Here is a 19111-nt window from a genome sequence, read left to right on the forward strand (position 1 = left end):
CACAGGGTCTGCAGGGTTTCACTTCAACCTGGCACTCAATTGATTAATTAATGTTACCGATTGTCTAGAGAAGCCAGACTGATTTTCTCAGATTTAGATTAGACCCTGATTGAAAGGCAGGGGTGAATATCAACAGGTGTGTATTTCTGTGTCTCTCCAGAAGCCTGGGTTTACACCCCTGCTGTAGAAACTCAGTCCAAACCCTGGGTCTGGAAACTATCCAATTCTAACCACCCTGACATAGGATGGTATAAAGCATCATTCTGCTCTTCTTGGTTTTAATGGTCTATCTAGCCCATCTGACAGACAAGCAAAGGGTCGTTCCAGTTTCAGGTGTTGTACCTTAGTAACAAGTAGGTGGGATAAACCACCCATGCTCACCAGAATAAAACAACAAACAGAATCAATAGAGCATTAAACACCCATTCCATTTTAAAAAGCCCCCACCCCAACCCCAGCTGGCATGTTCAGTGTGTCTGTCTGCTTGGTACCAGGCCAAAGTCTCTCTCTCTCTCTCTCTCTCTCTCTCTCTCTCTCTCTCTCTCTCTCTCTCTCTCTCTCTCTCTCTCTCTCTCTCTCTCTCTCTCTCTCTCTCTCTCTCTCTCTCTCTCTCTCTCTCTCTCTCTCTCTCTCTCTCTCTCTCTCTCTCTCTCTCTCTCTCTCTCTCTCTCTCTCTCTCTCTCCTCTCTCTCTCTCTCTCTCTCACGCTAGCTGTTCTTTCTCTGGGGACTCCTCCAGTGTGATGGCGGTGAACTCCTCTGTGTTTCCGTTTTCCTGGATCTTCTCTTTATTCATCAGGGTCACCATCTCCTGCTCTCTCTCCTGGGCGCGGGAGCTAGCCACTGACGCCGCCGCACCGTTACTCTCATTCCCATCCTTGTTGGTGATCATCAGGGTCTGCTGCTGACTGCACCAGCTAACAGACAGAGAGAGGGAGCAGTGCACACATTAGGATGCTGTTACCAGCTAACAGAGAGAGAGAGCGAGAGAGAGAGAGCGAGAGAGAGAGAGAGAGAGAGAGAGAGAGAGAGAGAGAGAGAGAGAGAGAGAGAGAGAGAGAGAAAGAAAGAGAGAGAGAGAGAAATGTACACAGTCTTCATTAATTTTCGACCAGAATTCGGACTGGTGAAGTGAGACCTACCTCTTACGCTTGACCACAACAACACACACAAGCAGAATAGCAACCAGTGCCACAAGCACTCCCAAAAGGATCAGCCAACCTGCACAGAGGAACATAATGAGAAACGTTGAATGACGTGTAGCAAATACCTCTTCATGTGTACCCTTACACAATGTAAAGTGCTTTGAAAAGCGCTATACAAATTGAATTATTTTCCATTAATCGATTAAACCATATAATCCATTATAATGACATAAAAAAGTATTACACGGATCACTAATGTCATGTACAATAATACTATTATTACTACTAGTAGAGCAGGGATGGTTAATTTTGATGGGGGGGGTGGGGGGTCACAAAAGATCTGAACTCATCATGAGGGGCCGCAGTTGTGCCGCCACCGCCACCGCCAACCCCCACCCGCAACCCGCCAACCCGCCAACCCCCCATTACTCATTTTATCATGGGCGGAGAGGAAAGTGAGCAGCAAATTCCTGCAATTCTACACATTTCGCCATAGGGTGGAGAGAAATGTTTGCAGTTTTTAATATGATATCTGAGTGAGAATGACTAACAAAATCAATGGGGGCCCCACAGGCGGAAATTCGACCTCAATAACTACAAGTTTAGATAGCTGGCCGCTAGACTAATTTACCAATGTAAAAAATACCAATCTAAACAATTTTAGCTGACATGGGCTAATTGAGTGACTATCAGTGACCGACATAACAAGAGGAAAACTGCTAATGCACAACCCAAATTTTGAAATTGCACCTTGTGTGTTCTACTATTCAAACTGGCAACAGTAAGTTGAGACCCGGACTGAGTAAAAAAATGTAATATGAGGGCCTTCAAAAGGTGGGCCGCGGGCCGCATGCCCATCCATGTTGTACCGTTATTAGGGGTTATGGGCCACTCACTGGGTGTGCTACTTTTCTCCTGCCCAGCTGGAGTAGGGGCTGCTCCCATACCTGGATTCATCCTCCCATTAGGAATGGTCTGCATAGAGGCTTTATGGGGATAACAGGGAGAGACAGTGTTAAACAAACATCTCTAATGCCTTACAAATGGTTTACACATAGATGCCAACTGGAGTAATCATGTGATTAATATAATCATGTGATGACCAGGAATCATGTGCTACTACAGGGCAGATTTGTTTTAGCTGTGGAATGCACGGAACATACTAAGGAACACGGAACTGTTCCTTTGGGGTAGAGTTGGCACCTGAGAGTGAATGCCAACATTTAATTGAAAAGTGATTAATCTATGTAACCCAGAAGTAAAATCTTGTATAATTTGGTCACCTGCGTGAATCTGCCCATGGAATATTATAAAGTTATTTATGAATTATTGCTGAGTAAGTGACATTGTGCCAAGTGTAATAAAGAGAGCAATGTAGTAAACTCCCCATAACTTTAACCAGTCACAGAACAGGTAGTGATTGTTTAGCTGTGATTCTCTCTCATAGGGTAAATCAATGCCACCCTATTCCTCACATAGGGCTCTGGTGGAAAGTAGTGCACAATTTGGGTGAATGGGGTGATATTCCCCATATAAATAGCCCTACGTCCTCTATCGGATCAACCCCCATGTCCACCCTTCCTACTGTCTTCCTCTCTCCCACTTATAAACTGTCTCAGAATACAGGAAAAAAATATATAATAAGAATCCAATCATGTGATACATAATAAAAGCTAGTGAGCCAGAATATGTTATTTTATAACCCAACCTGGGTTTCACTATTCAGGACTAATACAGTGGGGAGAACAATTATTTGATACACTGCCGATTTTGCAGGTTTTCCTACTTACAAAGCATGTAGAGGTCTGTAATTTTTATCATAGGTACACTTCAACTGTGAGAGACGGAATCTAAAAATCCAGAAAATCACATTGTATGATTTTTAAGTAATTAATTTTCATTTTATTGCATGACATAAGTATTTGATACATCAGAAAAGCAGAACTTAATATTTGGTACATAAACCTTTGTTTGCAATTACAGAGATCATATGTTTCCTGTAGGTCTTGACCAGGTTTGCACACACACTGCAGCAGGGATTTTGGCCCACTCCTCCATACAGACCTTCTCCAGATCCTTCAGGTTTCGGGGGCTGTCGCTGGGCAATACGGACTTTCAGCTCCCTCCAAAGATTTTCTATTGGGTTCAGGTCTGGAGACTGGCTAGGCCACTCCAGGACCTTGAGATGCTTCTTACGGAGCCACTCCTTAGTTGCCCTGGCTGTGTGTTTCGGGTCATTGTCATGCTGGAAGACCCAGCCACGACCCCATCTTCAATGCTCTTACTGAGGGAAGGAGGTTGTTGGCCAAGATCTCGCGATACATGGCCCCATCCATCCTCCCCCTCAATACGGTGCAGTCGTCCCTGTCCCCTTTGCAGAAAAGCATCCCCAAAGAATGATGTTTCCACCTCCATGCTTCACGGTTGGGATGGTGTTCTTGGGGTTGTACTCATCCTTCTTCTTCCTCCAAACACGGCGAGTGGAGTTTAGACCAAAAAGCTCTATTTTTGTCTCATCAGACCACATGACCTTCTCCCATTCCTTCTCTGGATCATCCAGATGGTCATTGGCAAACTTCAGACGGGCCTGGCCATGCGCTGGCTTGAGCAGGGGGACCTTGCGTGCGCTGCAGGATTTTAATCCATGACGGCATAGTGTGTTACTAATGGTTTTCTTTGAGACTGTGGTCCCAGCTCTCTTCAGGTCATTGACCAGGTCCTGCCGTGTAATTCTGGGCTGATCCCTCACCTTCCTCATGATCATTGATGCCCCACGAGATGAGATCTTGCATGGAGCCCCAGACCGAGGGTGATTGACCGTCATCTTGAACTTCTTCCATTTTCTAATAATTGCGCCAACAGTTGTTGCCTTCTCACCAAGCTGCTTGCCTATTGTCCTGTAGCCCATCCCAGCCTTGTGCAGGTCTACAATTGAATCCCTGATGTCCTTACACAGCTCTCTGGTCTTGGCCATTGTGGAGAGGTTGGAGTGTGTTTGATTGAGTGTTTGGACAGGTATCTTTTATACAGGTAACGAGTTCAAACAGGTGCAGTTAATACAGGTAATGAGTGGAGAACAGGAGGGCTTCATAAAGAAAAACTAACAGGTCTGTGAGAGCCGGAATTCTTACTGGTTGGTAGGTGATCAAATACTTATGTCATGCAATTAAATGCAAATGTATTACTTAAAAATCATACAATGTGATTTTCTGGATTTTTGTTTTAAATTCCGTCTCTCACAGTTGAAGTGTACCTATGATAAAAATTACAGACCTCTACATGCTTTGTAAGTAGGAAAACCTGCAAAATTGACAGTGTATCAAATACTTGTTCTCCCCACTGTATATAGCTCAGTGGTGCACAGCAGTACCATAAATGTTTTATATTAAACCATTTATGCAGAGAGGTCATGTAAAGCATTTCGAATTTGAACCAGTGCAGATGCAGAATTGTAAGAAGAGTCATTCTGTGGCACTGTCAGTAGTGTAGCAGTGCTCCTCTCTTCCTCCCTCATCTGGTAACAACAGGGGGAGCCCTCTTCAAACAAACTCCACAGAGGACACACACAGAACGACAAACTTTCAAGTCTGTGTGGAGTATGTTTTCATGAATGGTGGTGAATCGGAGTGTAATCAAAATAAAAGCTTTACCTTTTGGATTTTAGCTTCTTATTTCAGCAACCAGAGCTGACTATGCAAATGCAAATGATTCCTTGCACTTGAAAATGTTTCTATAAAGTGGGATATAGCTTTTATAACTATTACCAGATGTCTTATATAACACTAAATGTACAAAGATAGTGAGCTACAAACATCAGTGGAAATTGAAGTGAGGGTTCTGAGTTTTAATCCACAATCTTTTTTACACCCCAACACCAGGGGGCAAGGTTAGTTCTCTAACTTTCCAGAGTCGGACCAAACTTTGTTTTGTGTGTGTGTGGTAGGTCATCTGTTTCAAGAATCCTTCTCAAGTTCTCAGAGACAGTACTTCCCAAAAATTTTAGAGATAGTTCTTAATGTCAAAAGGTCATTCAGTTTTAACAGGTAAATATGGTGTTAGTTATGCTCTTCACTTTTTGAATATAAACTTTTAACAGTCAGAGAAGACTGTATTAGAGATTGCATGAGAATGCGTCTTGACATAAGTTTTGAGGAGAATGACGCACATGCAGATGTATATTTAGAGATTCATATGACTAAATGAATCACCTTCAAAGCACTAAATGTTTGAGTCGCCTTGGAAACAGTACAGAAGTACAGTATGGACAGAGAAGAGTAGTGATATTATATAGTGATGTGTTTTAGTGATTCTGGCTGGACTCTGCCAGTTATTACATGGCATTGATTAATGATACGACTGTTCCGTCCAGTCCAACTGAAGATGTTCAGTTGATACATCTTTAAAAGTGTTGTACAACTTTTAGGATAATTTTTTATTATAGATTCATGTTATAGTATTAAAGGTTTCATCATGGAGATTTGTCAATGTTTTTGAAGGTGATTTTATTTTTGTAAAAAAAAAAAGGCTGCAAAATATATGTATGGGAGGCTAAACATGATATTGGATATAAACATAGAGTGTGTCTTTAGTTTAGGCTTCCTAACAACAGCCCACCACATTTCTCTCTCTGTGGTGTCACCAGGTGTCTAAAGAGGAACAAGGTATTCACACAAACCACACTGCTTTTTTAGGCTCAGGGGAAGCTTTGTGGTGGTGAGCTGTCATCCTGTCACAGCAATCCTATGACAAACACGTGTTTTATAGATTTTATGTTTTACTGTTCTGACATGAGAGATGATTTACTTGAAATGTATTTATATTTTAAAGTGTGCTCTTTGAATTAAATAAATTGTCATCATTTTCTTCAAGATACCAAACTGAACAACAAAGCAAAAAACAGCATTCTGTATGTAATATTATGTATGTTACAAACAGAGTCTTTCCTTACCTTCTACTTCCACCTCGTTCTCCTGTACATCCTCCTCGCTGGCCGGGCCCTGTGGTTCTTCTGGCTCTTTAACAGGTGGTGCCATAGAAGAGGCCCCCTGCTCCTCTGAGCCAGTAGGCAGCATCCCAGACCCAGTGTTCATTTCCATCTCATTGACCTCCACCTCAGGTTGCTTAGTGGGGCTGGCTGCCTGGGTCTCATCTCCCTCAGCCTGCTCTTCCTCCCCGGCAGGGCTCTCTGTGGCTGCCCCCTCTGAAGCATCACCCTCAGCCACTGCTGCTGCCTCCTCTGAGCTGGCCTCTGTGGGTGCAGGCTGGGCTGTGCCCACTTCTTCCAGTAACTCAGTGGTGCTCTCGGCTCTCTCTTCCCCAGGGGCGGAGGTGGTGTTCTGGGAGTCAGGCTTGAGGTTGACGTGGGCCTCAGGCTGGGCTCCATCCTCTGGGGCTGTCTCTGTGGCCTCTGGCTTTCTCTGGTCCTGGTCCTTCACCACTGCTGTGGTGTCTGGTTCTGATACTTTAGACATACAATTGTTCACAAAACAAGAAACATCCTTCTTTCACTCGTTCCATGAGGTTATCCCAGATCTGTCAAGGTTGGATTGGTGAACGCAATGGGATGGTAGCCATGCTTTCACCTGTCCAATCACATATAGATCAGTGATTAGCATAAAGGAATGGAGAAGTGAAGGAAGTGAGTGGAGACTAGAGTGACAGCCATGTACTTGACATAGAGATAAATTGCCTATCAGGTGTGAGATTGATAACTTTTGTTTGTGTCTGACAAGTCTGCCTGGCCTGTGACACTGTCCCAGTGGATATCATCACAGTGATAAGGGATATCACGGCTATCTTTTGACAGCCATTATGTCACCCATGACATAATTTACTGTAATGTTTCTGTAGAAAATGAAGACATTGAAGATCCCATTACCAATTAGTCATATCATATAAAATATGTTGAGATAGGAATCATATCTATTTCCCTTTTTACCTTTCAAGACTGAGCTTCTATTGTGTAATACGTTTGTATGACCTTCGTCATATGTACACTACATATGACAGTGACATCCAGTACAGTTTGTGATAAATGTGTAATGTCCCATAGTTGAACTTTGCTCCATGGAACTCCTCCGTCCTACAGTAGATAAGAGGAACATGTGAAGACATGTACAGTACACAGTGGTGGAAAAATAATCCAATTGTCATACTTGATTAATAGTAACGATACCTGTAATGTAATCCATTTTAGAATAAGGCTGTAACGTAACAAAATGTGGAAAAAGTCAAGGGGCCTAAATACTTTCCGAATGCACTGTATGTGTTATGGCTTTTCAACCTCTGCCATATCGTGGATTCAGAGCTATCTATCTAATAGATCTCAGAGGGTTTTCTTTAACGCAAGTTTCTCTAATGTCAAACAAGTGTGGTGTACCGCAGGGCAGCTCTCTAGGTCCTCTAATCTTTTCTATTTTTATCAATGAACTGCCACTGGCATTAAACAAAGCGTGTGTGTCCATGTATGCTGATGATTCAACCATATACGCATCAGCAACCACAGCTAAGGAAGTAACTGAAACCCTTTACAAAGAGTTGAAGTCTGTTTTGGAATGGGGTGGCAAATAATAAACTGGTCCTGAACATCTCTAAAACTAAGAGCATTGTATTTGGTACAAATCATTCCCTAAGTTCTAGACATCAGCTGAATCTGGTAATGAATGGTGTGGCTGTTGAACAAGCTGAGGAGACTAAATGACTTGGTGTTACCTTATACTGTAAAATGTCATGGTCAAAACATATAGATTCAATGGTTGTAAAGATGGGGAAAGGTCTGTCTGTAATAAAGAGATGCTCTGCTTTTTTGACACCACACTCCACAAAGTCCTGCAGGCTCTAGTTGGATCTTATCTTGATTATTGTCCTGTCATATTGTCAAGTGCTGCAAAGAAAGACCTAGTTAAGCTGCTGCTGGCCCAGAAAAGAGTGACACGTCGAGCTCTTCATTGTAATCAAAGGGCTAACATATTAATACTATGCATGCCAGTCGCTCTTGGCTAAGAGTTGAGGAAAGACTGACTGCGTCACTTGTTTTTATAAGAAATATTAATGTGTTGGAAATTCCAAATTGTTTGAATAGTCAACTGACACACAGCACTGACACACACACTTACCCCACCAGACATGCCACCAGGGGTCTATTCACAGTCCCCAGGTCCAGAACACATTCAAGGAAACATACAGTATTATACAGAGCCATGAGTGCATGGAACTCCCTTCCATCGTATATAGCGCAAGTGAACAGCAAACCTGGTTTCAAAAAACAAATAAAGCAACACCTCATGGCACAATGCCTCTAACCCATGTGAGCTACTTGTTGTGTGTATGTACTGACATGTACAGTATGTGTAATTGATAGATGCACACACACATTACATGTTAAATTGTAAAGTATTTTGTCTGTAATGTATTTTTCGTTATGTGTCGGACCCCAGTAAGACTAGCTGTCGCCATTGGCATCGGCTAATGGGGATCCTAATAAATCAAATCAAAGTGAAGCCGCGGAATGGCATAATGTATGAAATACAGAGGAGACAGAAAATGTTATGATTTTGATGATTCTATTGATTGTGGTGTTGATGATGTGGATGGTGAAAAAGACAGGACTGACCTGCAGCATCTGAAGCAAGGTCTCCATCTGTCACCTGAACACTCTCTGGTCCTGTTGATTCAGGGTTGATGGCCGCATCACAGTTCTTGTCAGCCAAATCTGTCAAAAACAGAGGTTGGGATCAGGGATCAGAAACAAACCATAAATATGTAATTGTCTTCAGCATATGTTACAGTCCAAGTTCGAAGAACGTCGAGGATGGCAAGAGTCATTAAGATTTATGCGTGTTTGTTACGGATCATTATGCCAAATCTAGGCCGGTTTCCGGATAGCGATGGAACTTATGCTTACAAGTGCATTCCAGTAACGTCCGAATAACTCACATGCATTTCCCAAATCACCACGTAGGGAGAACTTTCACTAAGTGGTCGTTGGTGCATGTGTCGATACTGATAGATCGGAAGAAAGGCAGCACTAATTTTGGATCAGCTTTCTACATTAAAATCCACCTTAACATTAGAATTATTCCACAATACTGACGATGGATCAGCTCCTAGAGAAATATTATCACCTATATGGGTGCAAATATTGCTGCTTTTTCTTATGCTTACCTTAAAAAATGCACTAAATCACAAATTTGGCACATCATTCCGCACATTTTGTTACACATCATGAAACATATTGAGGAAAAATTACAGACAGTAGCCTACAATTAGCAAAATAGAACTCAGTTGAACATGAAATAGATTTTAATATTAGTTAAATATATAGGCCTACGGACAATGTATCCTATAATGTATTTATATTTTAATGCAGTCATCTCAGTTTTCATTTGAAGCATATTTGTATCCTTCACTTGTTTGTAACAATTGCAAAGACATTGGCAACTTTGTATTTGTAAGCCTAGTCAACTTCGTTCTGAAGTTATCAGCATTAACAGAGACAGATAAACATCTTGATTCTATGTTTTGCGGAGAACTTCTGTGTATAAATCACTCACATAACGGAGGACAAAACAGAAAAAAAATCTGATAATCTGCAGTTTCTTAAAATAAAATTACAGCTCTTAATAAGGATTGTTTAAAAAGAAGACCAGCTTTATATGTCATTAAAATGAAGGGCAAAAATGCATCTCTTGACGCGCTGTTCTATGAGTGGTCTGAGGCAGTCTGTCACGGATACAGGTATCCTGTGTCTGTTTGTGTTTTTCCTCTCCTTCTGCCCTAATCACAGGTGTCCTGTATGTTCCTGATTGGTGGTCGTTGGGGTGTCTGCTGATTGCTGAGGTGGACCAATCAGTGGACATTCCTCTGCATTGCACCACCTGTTTCTGGTTTTTCAATCACACATCCCATTGTTTAAAAGCCAGTCAGTTGTGTTTGTAGAGAGAGACTATTTTCCGTATGTGAGTATGGATACTGTGGTGTCCTGTGTTTTGTGTACTCACTCATTTGCTGGTTACTCTGTTTGGTAACTTTGTTGTGTGTTTCTGGGAAAAGGGGAATTTAAGCAAGTTGCCCTTGGGCATACATTACCCGTAGGAAGAAAACTGTCTAAAAACACTAGTTAGACCTGAGCGGACCACCCACTGTAATTTTTGTATGATTAGCAGTAGCTTAGCGGTTCTTGAGGCAGGCAAGATCTGTTTAGGTTTTTTTTACACTATTGTTTCATTTCTTGGGTCCTGCTCAGCCCTTTTTCCCAAACCTTTACTGTGTGTTCAAAAATAACATTTTATGTTTGACGGTAGTTTATGGTTGTCGTGTAGTTTTTGTTCTCACTGTTCCATGTCACGATTCTAATTTGCATTAATTATGTTACGGGTCTCTTGTCCATCCACCCTAGACGTTTAAAGGCACGGGGTTTGTAACACAGTCGGTAATTAATGACCATTTTCAAGTTCAACTTTAGTAACAATAGTTTTGGGAAACAGCTCTGAGATTTAACGGTGCTCCTACAAAGGTTCTAACAATTATCTTAGCCTTAACATACTTTTGGGAAACCGGGCCCTGGTCAATATGTAAATAGAAACTCACCTGATGCATTGAAACAGAAGGCATCAAAGGGTTGGTCTGCATTCGCATGATGGTAGAAGACTCCAGTCATGTTGTTGGCACAGTTAACGTGGGCCTTTTGTCTGAGGATGGTGGTGTTTCCGTTGCTGATCCAACCATATCTAGAATCAAACGGCAAATAGCATTTAAGATCCAATTGCTATTTTATTTAATTTTTCTATTTCACCTTTATTTAACCAGGTAAGCCAGTTGAGAACAAGTTCACATTTACAACTGCGACCTGGCCAAGATACAGCAAAGCAGTGCGATAAAAACAACTACACAGAGTTACATATGGGGTAAACAAAACGAAGTCAAAAATACAACCGAAAAAATATATACAGTGTGTACGAATGTAGTAAGTTATGGAGGTAAGGCAATAAATAGGCCATAGTGCAAAATAGTTACAATTTCGTATAATACTGGAATGTATTATATGTGCAAATAGAGATACTGGGGTGCAAAATAAATAACAATATGGGGATGAGGTAGTTGGGTGGGCTAATTTCAGAAAGGCTGTGTACAGGTGCAGTGATCGGTAAGCTGCTCTGACAACTGATGCTTAAAGTTAGTGAGGGAGATAAGTGTCTCCAGCTTCAGACATTTTTGCAGTTCGTTCCAGTCATAGGCAGCAGAGAACTGGAAGGAATGGCAGCCAAAGGAGGTGTTGGCTTTGGGGATGACCAGTGAGATATACCTGCTGGAGCGCAGAATACGGGTGGGTGTTGCTATGGTGACCAGTGAGCTAAGATAAGACGGGGATTAGCCTAGCAGTGATTTATAGATGACCTGGAGCCAGTGGGTTTGGCGACTAATATGTAGTGAGGGCCAGCCAACAAGAGCGTACAGGTCACAATGGTGGGTAGTATATGGGGCTTTGGTGACAAAACGGATGGCACTGTGATAGACTACATCCAATTTGCTGAGTAGGGTGTTGGAGGCTATTTTGTAAATGACATCGCCGAAGTCAAGGATCGGTAGGATAGTCAGTTCTACGAGGGCATGTTCGGCAGCATGAGTGAAGGAGGGTTTGTTGCGAAATAGGAATCCAATTCTAGATTTAACTTTTGATTGGAGATGCTTAATGTGAGTCTGGAAGGAGAGTTTACAGTCTAACCAGACACCTAGATATTTGTAGTTGTCCACATACTCTAGGTCAGACCCGCCGAGAGTAGTGATTCTAGTCGGGTGGGCGGGTGCAAGCAGTGTTCGGTTGAAGAGCATGCATTTAGTTTTACTACTGTTTAAGAGCAGTTGGAGGCTACGGAAGGAGTGTTGTATGGCATTGAAGCTCGTCTGGAGGTTTGTTAACACAGTGTCCAATGAAGGGCCAGATGTATACAAAATGGTTTCGTTCGCATAGAGGTGGATCCGAGCGTCACCAGCAGCAAGAGCGACATCATTGATATACACAGAGAATAGAGTCGGCCCGAGAATTGAACCCTGTGGCACGCCCCTAGAGACGGCCAGAGGTCCAGACAACAGGCCCTCCGATTTGACACATTGAACTCTATCTGAGAAGTAGTTAGTGAACCAGGCGAGGCAGTCATTAGAGAAACCAAGGCTATTTAGTCTGCCAATAAGAATGCGGTGGTTGACAGAGTCGAAAGCCTTGGCCAGGTCGATGAAGACAGCTGCGCAGTACTGTCTTTTATCGATCGTGTTTATAGTATCGTTTAGGACCTTGAGCGTGGCTGAGGTGCACCCATGACCAGCTCGGAAACCGGATTGCATAGCGGAGAAGGTACGGTGGGATTCGAAATGGTCGGTGATCTGTTTGTTAACTTGGTTTTCAAATACTTTCGAAAGGCAGGGCAGGATGGATATAGATATATAACAGTTAGGATCTAGAGTGTCACCCCCTTTGAAGAGGGGGATGACCGCGGCAGCTTTCCAATCTCTGGGGATCTCAGACGTTACGAAAGAGAGGTTGAACAGGCTAGTAATAGGGGTTGCAACAATTTCGGCGGCTAATTTTAGAAAGAAAGGGTCCAGATTGTCTAGCCCAGCTGATTTGTAGGTGTCCAGATTTTTTAGCTCTTTCAGAACATCAGCTGTCTGAATTTGTGTGAAGGAGAAGGGGGGGCATGGACAAGTTGAAGTGGAGGGTGCAGAGCTCGTGGCCGGGGTAGTGGTAGCCGTAGCAAAATGCTTGTTGAAATTCTCGATTATTGTAGATTTATCGGTGGTGACAGTGTTTGCTAGCCTCAGTGCAGTGGGCAGTTGGGAGGAGGTGCTCTTATTTTCCATGGACTTTACAGTGTCCCAAAACTTTTTGGAGTTAGTGCTACAGGATGCAAATTTCTGTTTGAAAAAGCTAGCCTTTGCTTTCCTAACTGATTGTGTATATTGGTCCCTGACTTCCCTAAAAAGTTGCATATCGCGGGGACTGTTCGATGCTAATGCAGTACGCCACGGAAGTTTTTGTGCTGGTCAAGGGCAGTCAAGTCTGAGGAGAACCAGGGGCTATATCTGTTCTTAGTTCTGAATTTTTTGAATGGGGCATGCTTATTTAAGATTGAGAGGAAAGCACTTTTAAAGAACAACCAGGCATCCTCTACTGACGGAATGAGGTCAATATCCATCCAGGATACCCGGGCCAGGTAAATTAGAAAGGCCTGCTCGCTAAAGTGTTATAGGGAGCGCTTGACAGTGATGAGGGGTGGTCGTTTGATCGTGGACCCATTACGGACGCAGGCAATAAGGCATACAGTGCCTTGCAAAAGTATTCATCCCCCTTGGCGTTTTTCATATTTTGTTGCATTACAACCTGTAATTTGAATAGATTTTTATTTGGATTTCATGTAACGGACATACATAAAATAGTCCAAATTGGTGAAGTGAATTTACCAAAATAACTTGTTCCCAAAAATTCTAAAAAATTTATAACGGAAAAGTGGTGCGTGCATATGAATTCACCTCCTTTGCTATGAAGCCCCTAAATAAGATCTGGTGCAACCAATTACCTTCAGAAGTCACATAATTAGTTAAATAAAGTCCACCTGTGTGCAATCTAAGTGTCACATGATCTGTCACATGATCTCAGTATATATACAGCTGTTCTCAAAGGCCCCAGAGTCTGCAACACCACTAAGCAAGGGGCACCACCAAGCAAGCGGCACCAAGCTCTCCGAACAGGTCAGGGACAAAGTTGTGGAGAAGTAGAGATCAGGGTTGGGATATAAAATAATATATGAAACTTTGAACATCCCACGGAGCACCATTAAATCCATTATTAAAAAAATGGAAAGAATATGGCACCACAAGAAACCTGCCAAGAGAGGGCCGCCCACCAAAACTCAAGGGCCAGGCAAGGAGGGCATTAATCAGAGAGGCAACAAAGAGACCAAAGATAACCCTGAAGGAGCTGCAAAGCTCCACAGCGGAGATTGGAGAATCTGTCCATAGAACCACTTTAAGCCGTACACTCCAAAGAGCTGGGCTTTATGGAAGAGTGGCCAGAAAAAAAGCCATTGCTTGAAGAAAAAAATAAGCAAACACATTTGGTGTTTGCCAAAAGCCATGTGGGAGACTCCCCAAACATATGGAAGAAGGTACTCTGGTCAGATGAGACTAAAATTTAGCTTTTGGCCATCAAGGAAAACCCTATGTCTGGCGCAAACCCAACACCTCTCATCACCCCGAGAACACCATCCCCACAGTGAAGCATGGTGCTGGTAGCATAATGCTTTGGGGATGTTTTTCATCGGCAGGGACTGGGAAACTGGTCAGAATTGAAGGAATGGTGGATGGCGCTAAATACATGGAAATTCTTGAGGGAAACCTGTTTCAGTCTTCCAGAGATTTGAGACTGGGACGGAGGTTCACCTTCCAGCAGGACAATGACCCTAAGCATACTGCTAAAGCAACACTTGAGTGGTTGAAGGGGAAACATTTAAACGTCTTGGAATGGCCTAGTCAAAGCCCAGACCTCAATCCAATTGAGAATCTGTGGTATGACTTAAAGATTGCTGTACACCAGCAGAACCCATCCAACTTGAAGGAGCTGGAGCAGTTTTGCCTTGAAGAATGGGAAACAATCCAAGTGGCTAGATGTGCCAAGCCTATAGAGACATACCCCAAGAGACTTGCATGTGTAATTGCTGCAAAAGGTGGCTCTGCAAAGTATTGACATTGGTGGGGGATATTTATGTACGCTCAAGTTTTCAGTTTTTTTGTCTTATTTCTTGTTTTTTTCACAGAAAAAATATTTTGCATCTTCAAAGTGGTAGGCATGTTGTGTAAATCAAATGATACAAACCCCCCCAAAATCCATTTTAATTCCAGGTTGTAAGGTAACAAAATAGGAAACATTCCAAGGGGGGTGAATACTTTCGCAAGCCACTGTAGTTATTGAACAGCATCAACATTCAGGCGTTCCTACCCCTCTGGGTACAGTTGAGTATCATTTGAATATCAGCTACTGGACATCATGTCGTGCCTGTAATGGGATGAGTACTCAGTTAGCCTTGTCATTGATATGATGATCTCAGAATGGCAACAGAATAGGAAAAATGCCATGTGGGATGAATACTTTCACAAGCCACTGTAGTACATTAGCCATTAGCTTTAGAGTGTTTGTAGCTTACACAACAGAATCATCAGCAATACTCAAGATGTATGTGAAATATAGGTAAAAAATAATATAGTTAAAGTAGAGGTGAAGCAAGATAACACAATACTTTTTATTTTCTGTACTTGATCTAAATAGGAGATTAAACGTCAATGAAGTTAAACAATCATTTGTATTGACAAAGTAAATCAATACTACTAGCAGTGTTTAAGTTGAGATAAGGAACACGGTACAAGGCTCCGTAATCATAAAATGACCGTTACCATTTTCCCTGCAAAAAACAAACAAACAGCATAGACCCGCATAACTTCCAAGCTGGTCCAGTGCTGGTCTGACCAGCATGATCTAGCTGGTAAGGATGGCCAACTAGCTGGTTAAGCTGGTGATGCTGGTAACCAAGCTGGTCCAGCATGGTCTAGCTGGTCAAGCTGGTCTGACCAGCATGGTCTAGCTGGCAAAACCACGCCCATCATTATCACATTTTCCAGCATCCTCTATTGCAGTTAGATTTTAGGATTTTTTTGTTTCAATTGTGGGTGAACAACAGTTCCAATTGTTGAATATCCCCACTCTGGCTGGATACCAATATGAATTAAATGTAACTCTGCAAGCCAGAATAATGTGACTGGCAGGCCTGATAAGTAAGGCCCTGTGATATGTAATGTATTGTCTTAAATAATTAAGCACTTTTATGCTGGTTTTTCTGGTGACCAGTTTGTGCTGGTCATCAGCATATCAGCGTCACCAGCATAAGTTGTACAGTTGCCATGGCGCTATATTAGCAGCCTAGACAGAGAGCTCCTGTATATTTTGTAAATATTTAATAATTTTATGGGGTCTTTTGTATGAATCATTTTACGTTATTTTTGTTTTTGAATAGCCAAATGAGTATAGATTTAGTCTGGATAAACAAATCAAAGAATCCTTCCCAAGAATAAATCGCAAACCAGCTTTTCAAGATAGCTAGCTAACAATGCTAGCTGCTTGTTGTTTTGATTTCAATACATCAGCCTACGTTTGGATGTTTCTATGGTCTACTTGATCCAAGAGGGGGACTACAATGCAGTGGCAAGTTGGCAGTGAGGAATTCATTGCTCAAGAGCATTTCTCCAAAGTTATGAGTGGACTGAATCCTGACTGCATGTGGAGCTAAAATACAAACTGCATCTCGTTCTACAATTGTCCTACCGCTACAGAGAAGACACAGACGGCGAGACTCCTTGAGCTACCTGCCTGCCCCCGGACGTCCTGTTGATCACCTGCACCTCCCTCTGCTCAAACGTTGTGCTATTGACTGTCACTCCATCTGTTGGAGGCTTGAAGTAACGTACTGAGAACTTTATAGTCCAGACCTACTGTATTACTCATGTCAATCATATTTTTTATTGATGTTTTTGCTTTTCAAGTGTTTTGAGATTTGTTTACTTGTATGTGCCGTGTACTGCAATTCAGCTTTTAGCTGCAAAGTATGGCCTACACTTTAAAACATTTTATCAACTACTACTATAATCTGGTCACCAGCATACCAGTGTCCAAAATAAAGCGAAGGCTGATTACCAGCAAAACCAGCACTAGTCACCATCATATGCTGGTCTATGCTTTTCTTTCAGCAGGGTTGTTTTTGATTTAGAGGAGGTCATTCAATGAATGATAAGCCTACTATGAACTTGTTAAAAAACACTTACAGAAGGGATTCACACGTATGTTTCAATGGCCATACTAGCATTCCACAAACACATGCTCAATACATAGCTTGATTCTAAGAGGTATGCTAGTGTGAATATTTGAACAGGACCATTAGTCTCAGGGAAACATCTTGCTGATCTCCTTCCTTTGAATCAGCCGTTGTTTACCCTTTGATAAGGCACATCCTGCGGTTCCTAAGCGGAGGCTCTCTTGTCATGAAGAGAGGTGTGACCTCACCTGCAGGTCTCTAGGCCTCGGGCATGTGCCTCGATGACCTGTTCCCCACTGGCAATGGTGGCACCCAGTCTCTCACACAGCTTCTTGGCCAGGTCAAAGGTCAATGAGTAGCGAACTTCTCCCTCCACGTGGTACACTCCGGCATGGCTGCAGCTACGCGACTTCACTGTAGCTGAGGGAAGGAGGAGAAGGTGGGAGAGAGGTTAGTATTAAGGAAATCCGTCTGTGAGACACTGTGACAGCATGGCGGCCATTTTGTTACTATGAATTTGAAAACTATCATATTTCGACTTCATCAAAGAGACTGAAAGAACAGGATGGAAGAAAGGTTACTTTTCACTATGTCTGAAAAGAACTAGGCATTGCTCTTGTCAGGTCAGGTGGTCAGTTTCACACACCTAACTAGGCACAAGACCAACTGATGACATACAAAAACAGATGGGTCAAACAAATTCATTTCCCACTGGCATTCGCAATAAAGTTGGCATTCACAATCAAGTTTCCATTACAATTTTCCCTTTGCTCTTGTCAGGTTAGGTGGTCAGTTTCACACAACGTACTAGACACAAGACCAACTGGTGACAAACAAAACAGATGGGTGAAACAAATTCATTTCCCACTGGTATTCGCAATAAAGTTGGAATTTTCATCACAATTTTGGGTTAACAAATGTATTACAGACATGAGAAACACACCACATGGCACACACTGGTTGAATCAACGTTGTTTCCACATCATTTCAATTAAATGATGTTGAACCAACGTGGAATAGACGTTGAATGACGTCTGTGCCCAGTGGGATTTAAAACCAGTTAAATGTAACTAAATGTAATCTAAAATGTAATCTGCGTAATCCCCAAAAGTAATTATTTAGTATAAATATGATACAAATATGTTATATGTATTTCCAATTCAACAAAACTCTATGAATAAGGCTTGAAATGACTTATATGATTTCTAAATGTAGTATAATCAAATTATAAAACGACTAACTATAAGATTTCACCCTCCTTAGAACTATAAAATACATATTTGTAAGTTTAGTGTTAGAGAAAATGTGCACATTTTCTAAAGGTCTCTCTTGATCAAAAAGTATTTCCCCTGCCGCTGTGAAAGTCACACAGAGCTCGAGCTTGGCTTCCTGAACTCGTTAGGAACTCGCCTTTCATCTCATATTAATATTGCTATAAATCAATCTCTGAATGTGCTAGAAATCCCTCTCTCCTGCTGCTCTGTAAGGATTGCAGGTATGTGTAAGGATTGCAGGTATGTGCTTTATCAGTGGCTGTGACATAGGGCTCAGTCAGGAATTGATGGTAGAGTGAATGGAATAGTAGGAGGGACATCCCAGCTTCAAGTGGTGTCAGATTTCACATCCTACTTCACACAGGCGGTAGATTATATACTCATTTGTCCGTGAGAATCAGGGCTACCTCTCAATGCAAGCCATTTCGATTTACGGTGTCCACAGATCGATTTATAAGCAAAACTGTCAGTCGGAACCTGTACCAGAACAACGCAGGTCAAGCCATTTAGATGTTCCCCCTGTAATTAGGGGGAAATCTTATATAAGAAATCTTATATAATGATGTTGCTTTTCATATAAAACAGGTTACATTTCTACTTATAAAGTATTGGAACCTAATACTTCTTAACACTATTGAATAGTTGTCTTGGGAAATACTTCTGAAACCAGTACCTAGTTCTTCTAGTCTATAACTCCATAGTAACTGACAGAGATGGGATCAGTGGTGACCTTACTGCAGCTCTGGCATACTAATATTTATCCAGGACTAACATTACCTGAGTACTCCTATTCATAGGCTGCATGTTTTGTCACAATATTGTTTTGAACGTTTGTTTTG

The 19111-nt window shown here is 42.1% G+C and overlaps 1 protein-coding gene across 1 annotated transcript in view; it reads right to left on the reverse strand.

The window, feature by feature from the left end:
• Positions 1–641: 641 nt before the first annotated feature.
• The window catches only part of LOC121576401 (CD44 antigen-like), a 51228-nt gene continuing 32758 nt past the window's right edge, over positions 642–19111 (reverse strand). The window contains exons 2-8 of the mRNA XM_041889506.2: positions 17247–17418; positions 10733–10872; positions 8757–8855; positions 6093–6605; positions 2041–2130; positions 1142–1220; positions 642–916 (exon numbers count right to left, since the gene is read on the reverse strand). Coding sequence (XP_041745440.2) covers positions 703–916; positions 1142–1220; positions 2041–2130; positions 6093–6605; positions 8757–8855; positions 10733–10872; positions 17247–17418 — 1307 coding nt within the window. The 3' untranslated portion in view covers positions 642–702. The remainder of the gene's footprint in view (positions 917–1141; positions 1221–2040; positions 2131–6092; positions 6606–8756; positions 8856–10732; positions 10873–17246; positions 17419–19111) is intronic.

Source organism: Coregonus clupeaformis, chromosome 11 (genome assembly GCF_020615455.1).
Source record: "Coregonus clupeaformis isolate EN_2021a chromosome 11, ASM2061545v1, whole genome shotgun sequence".
NCBI lineage: Eukaryota > Metazoa > Chordata > Actinopteri > Salmoniformes > Salmonidae > Coregonus > Coregonus clupeaformis.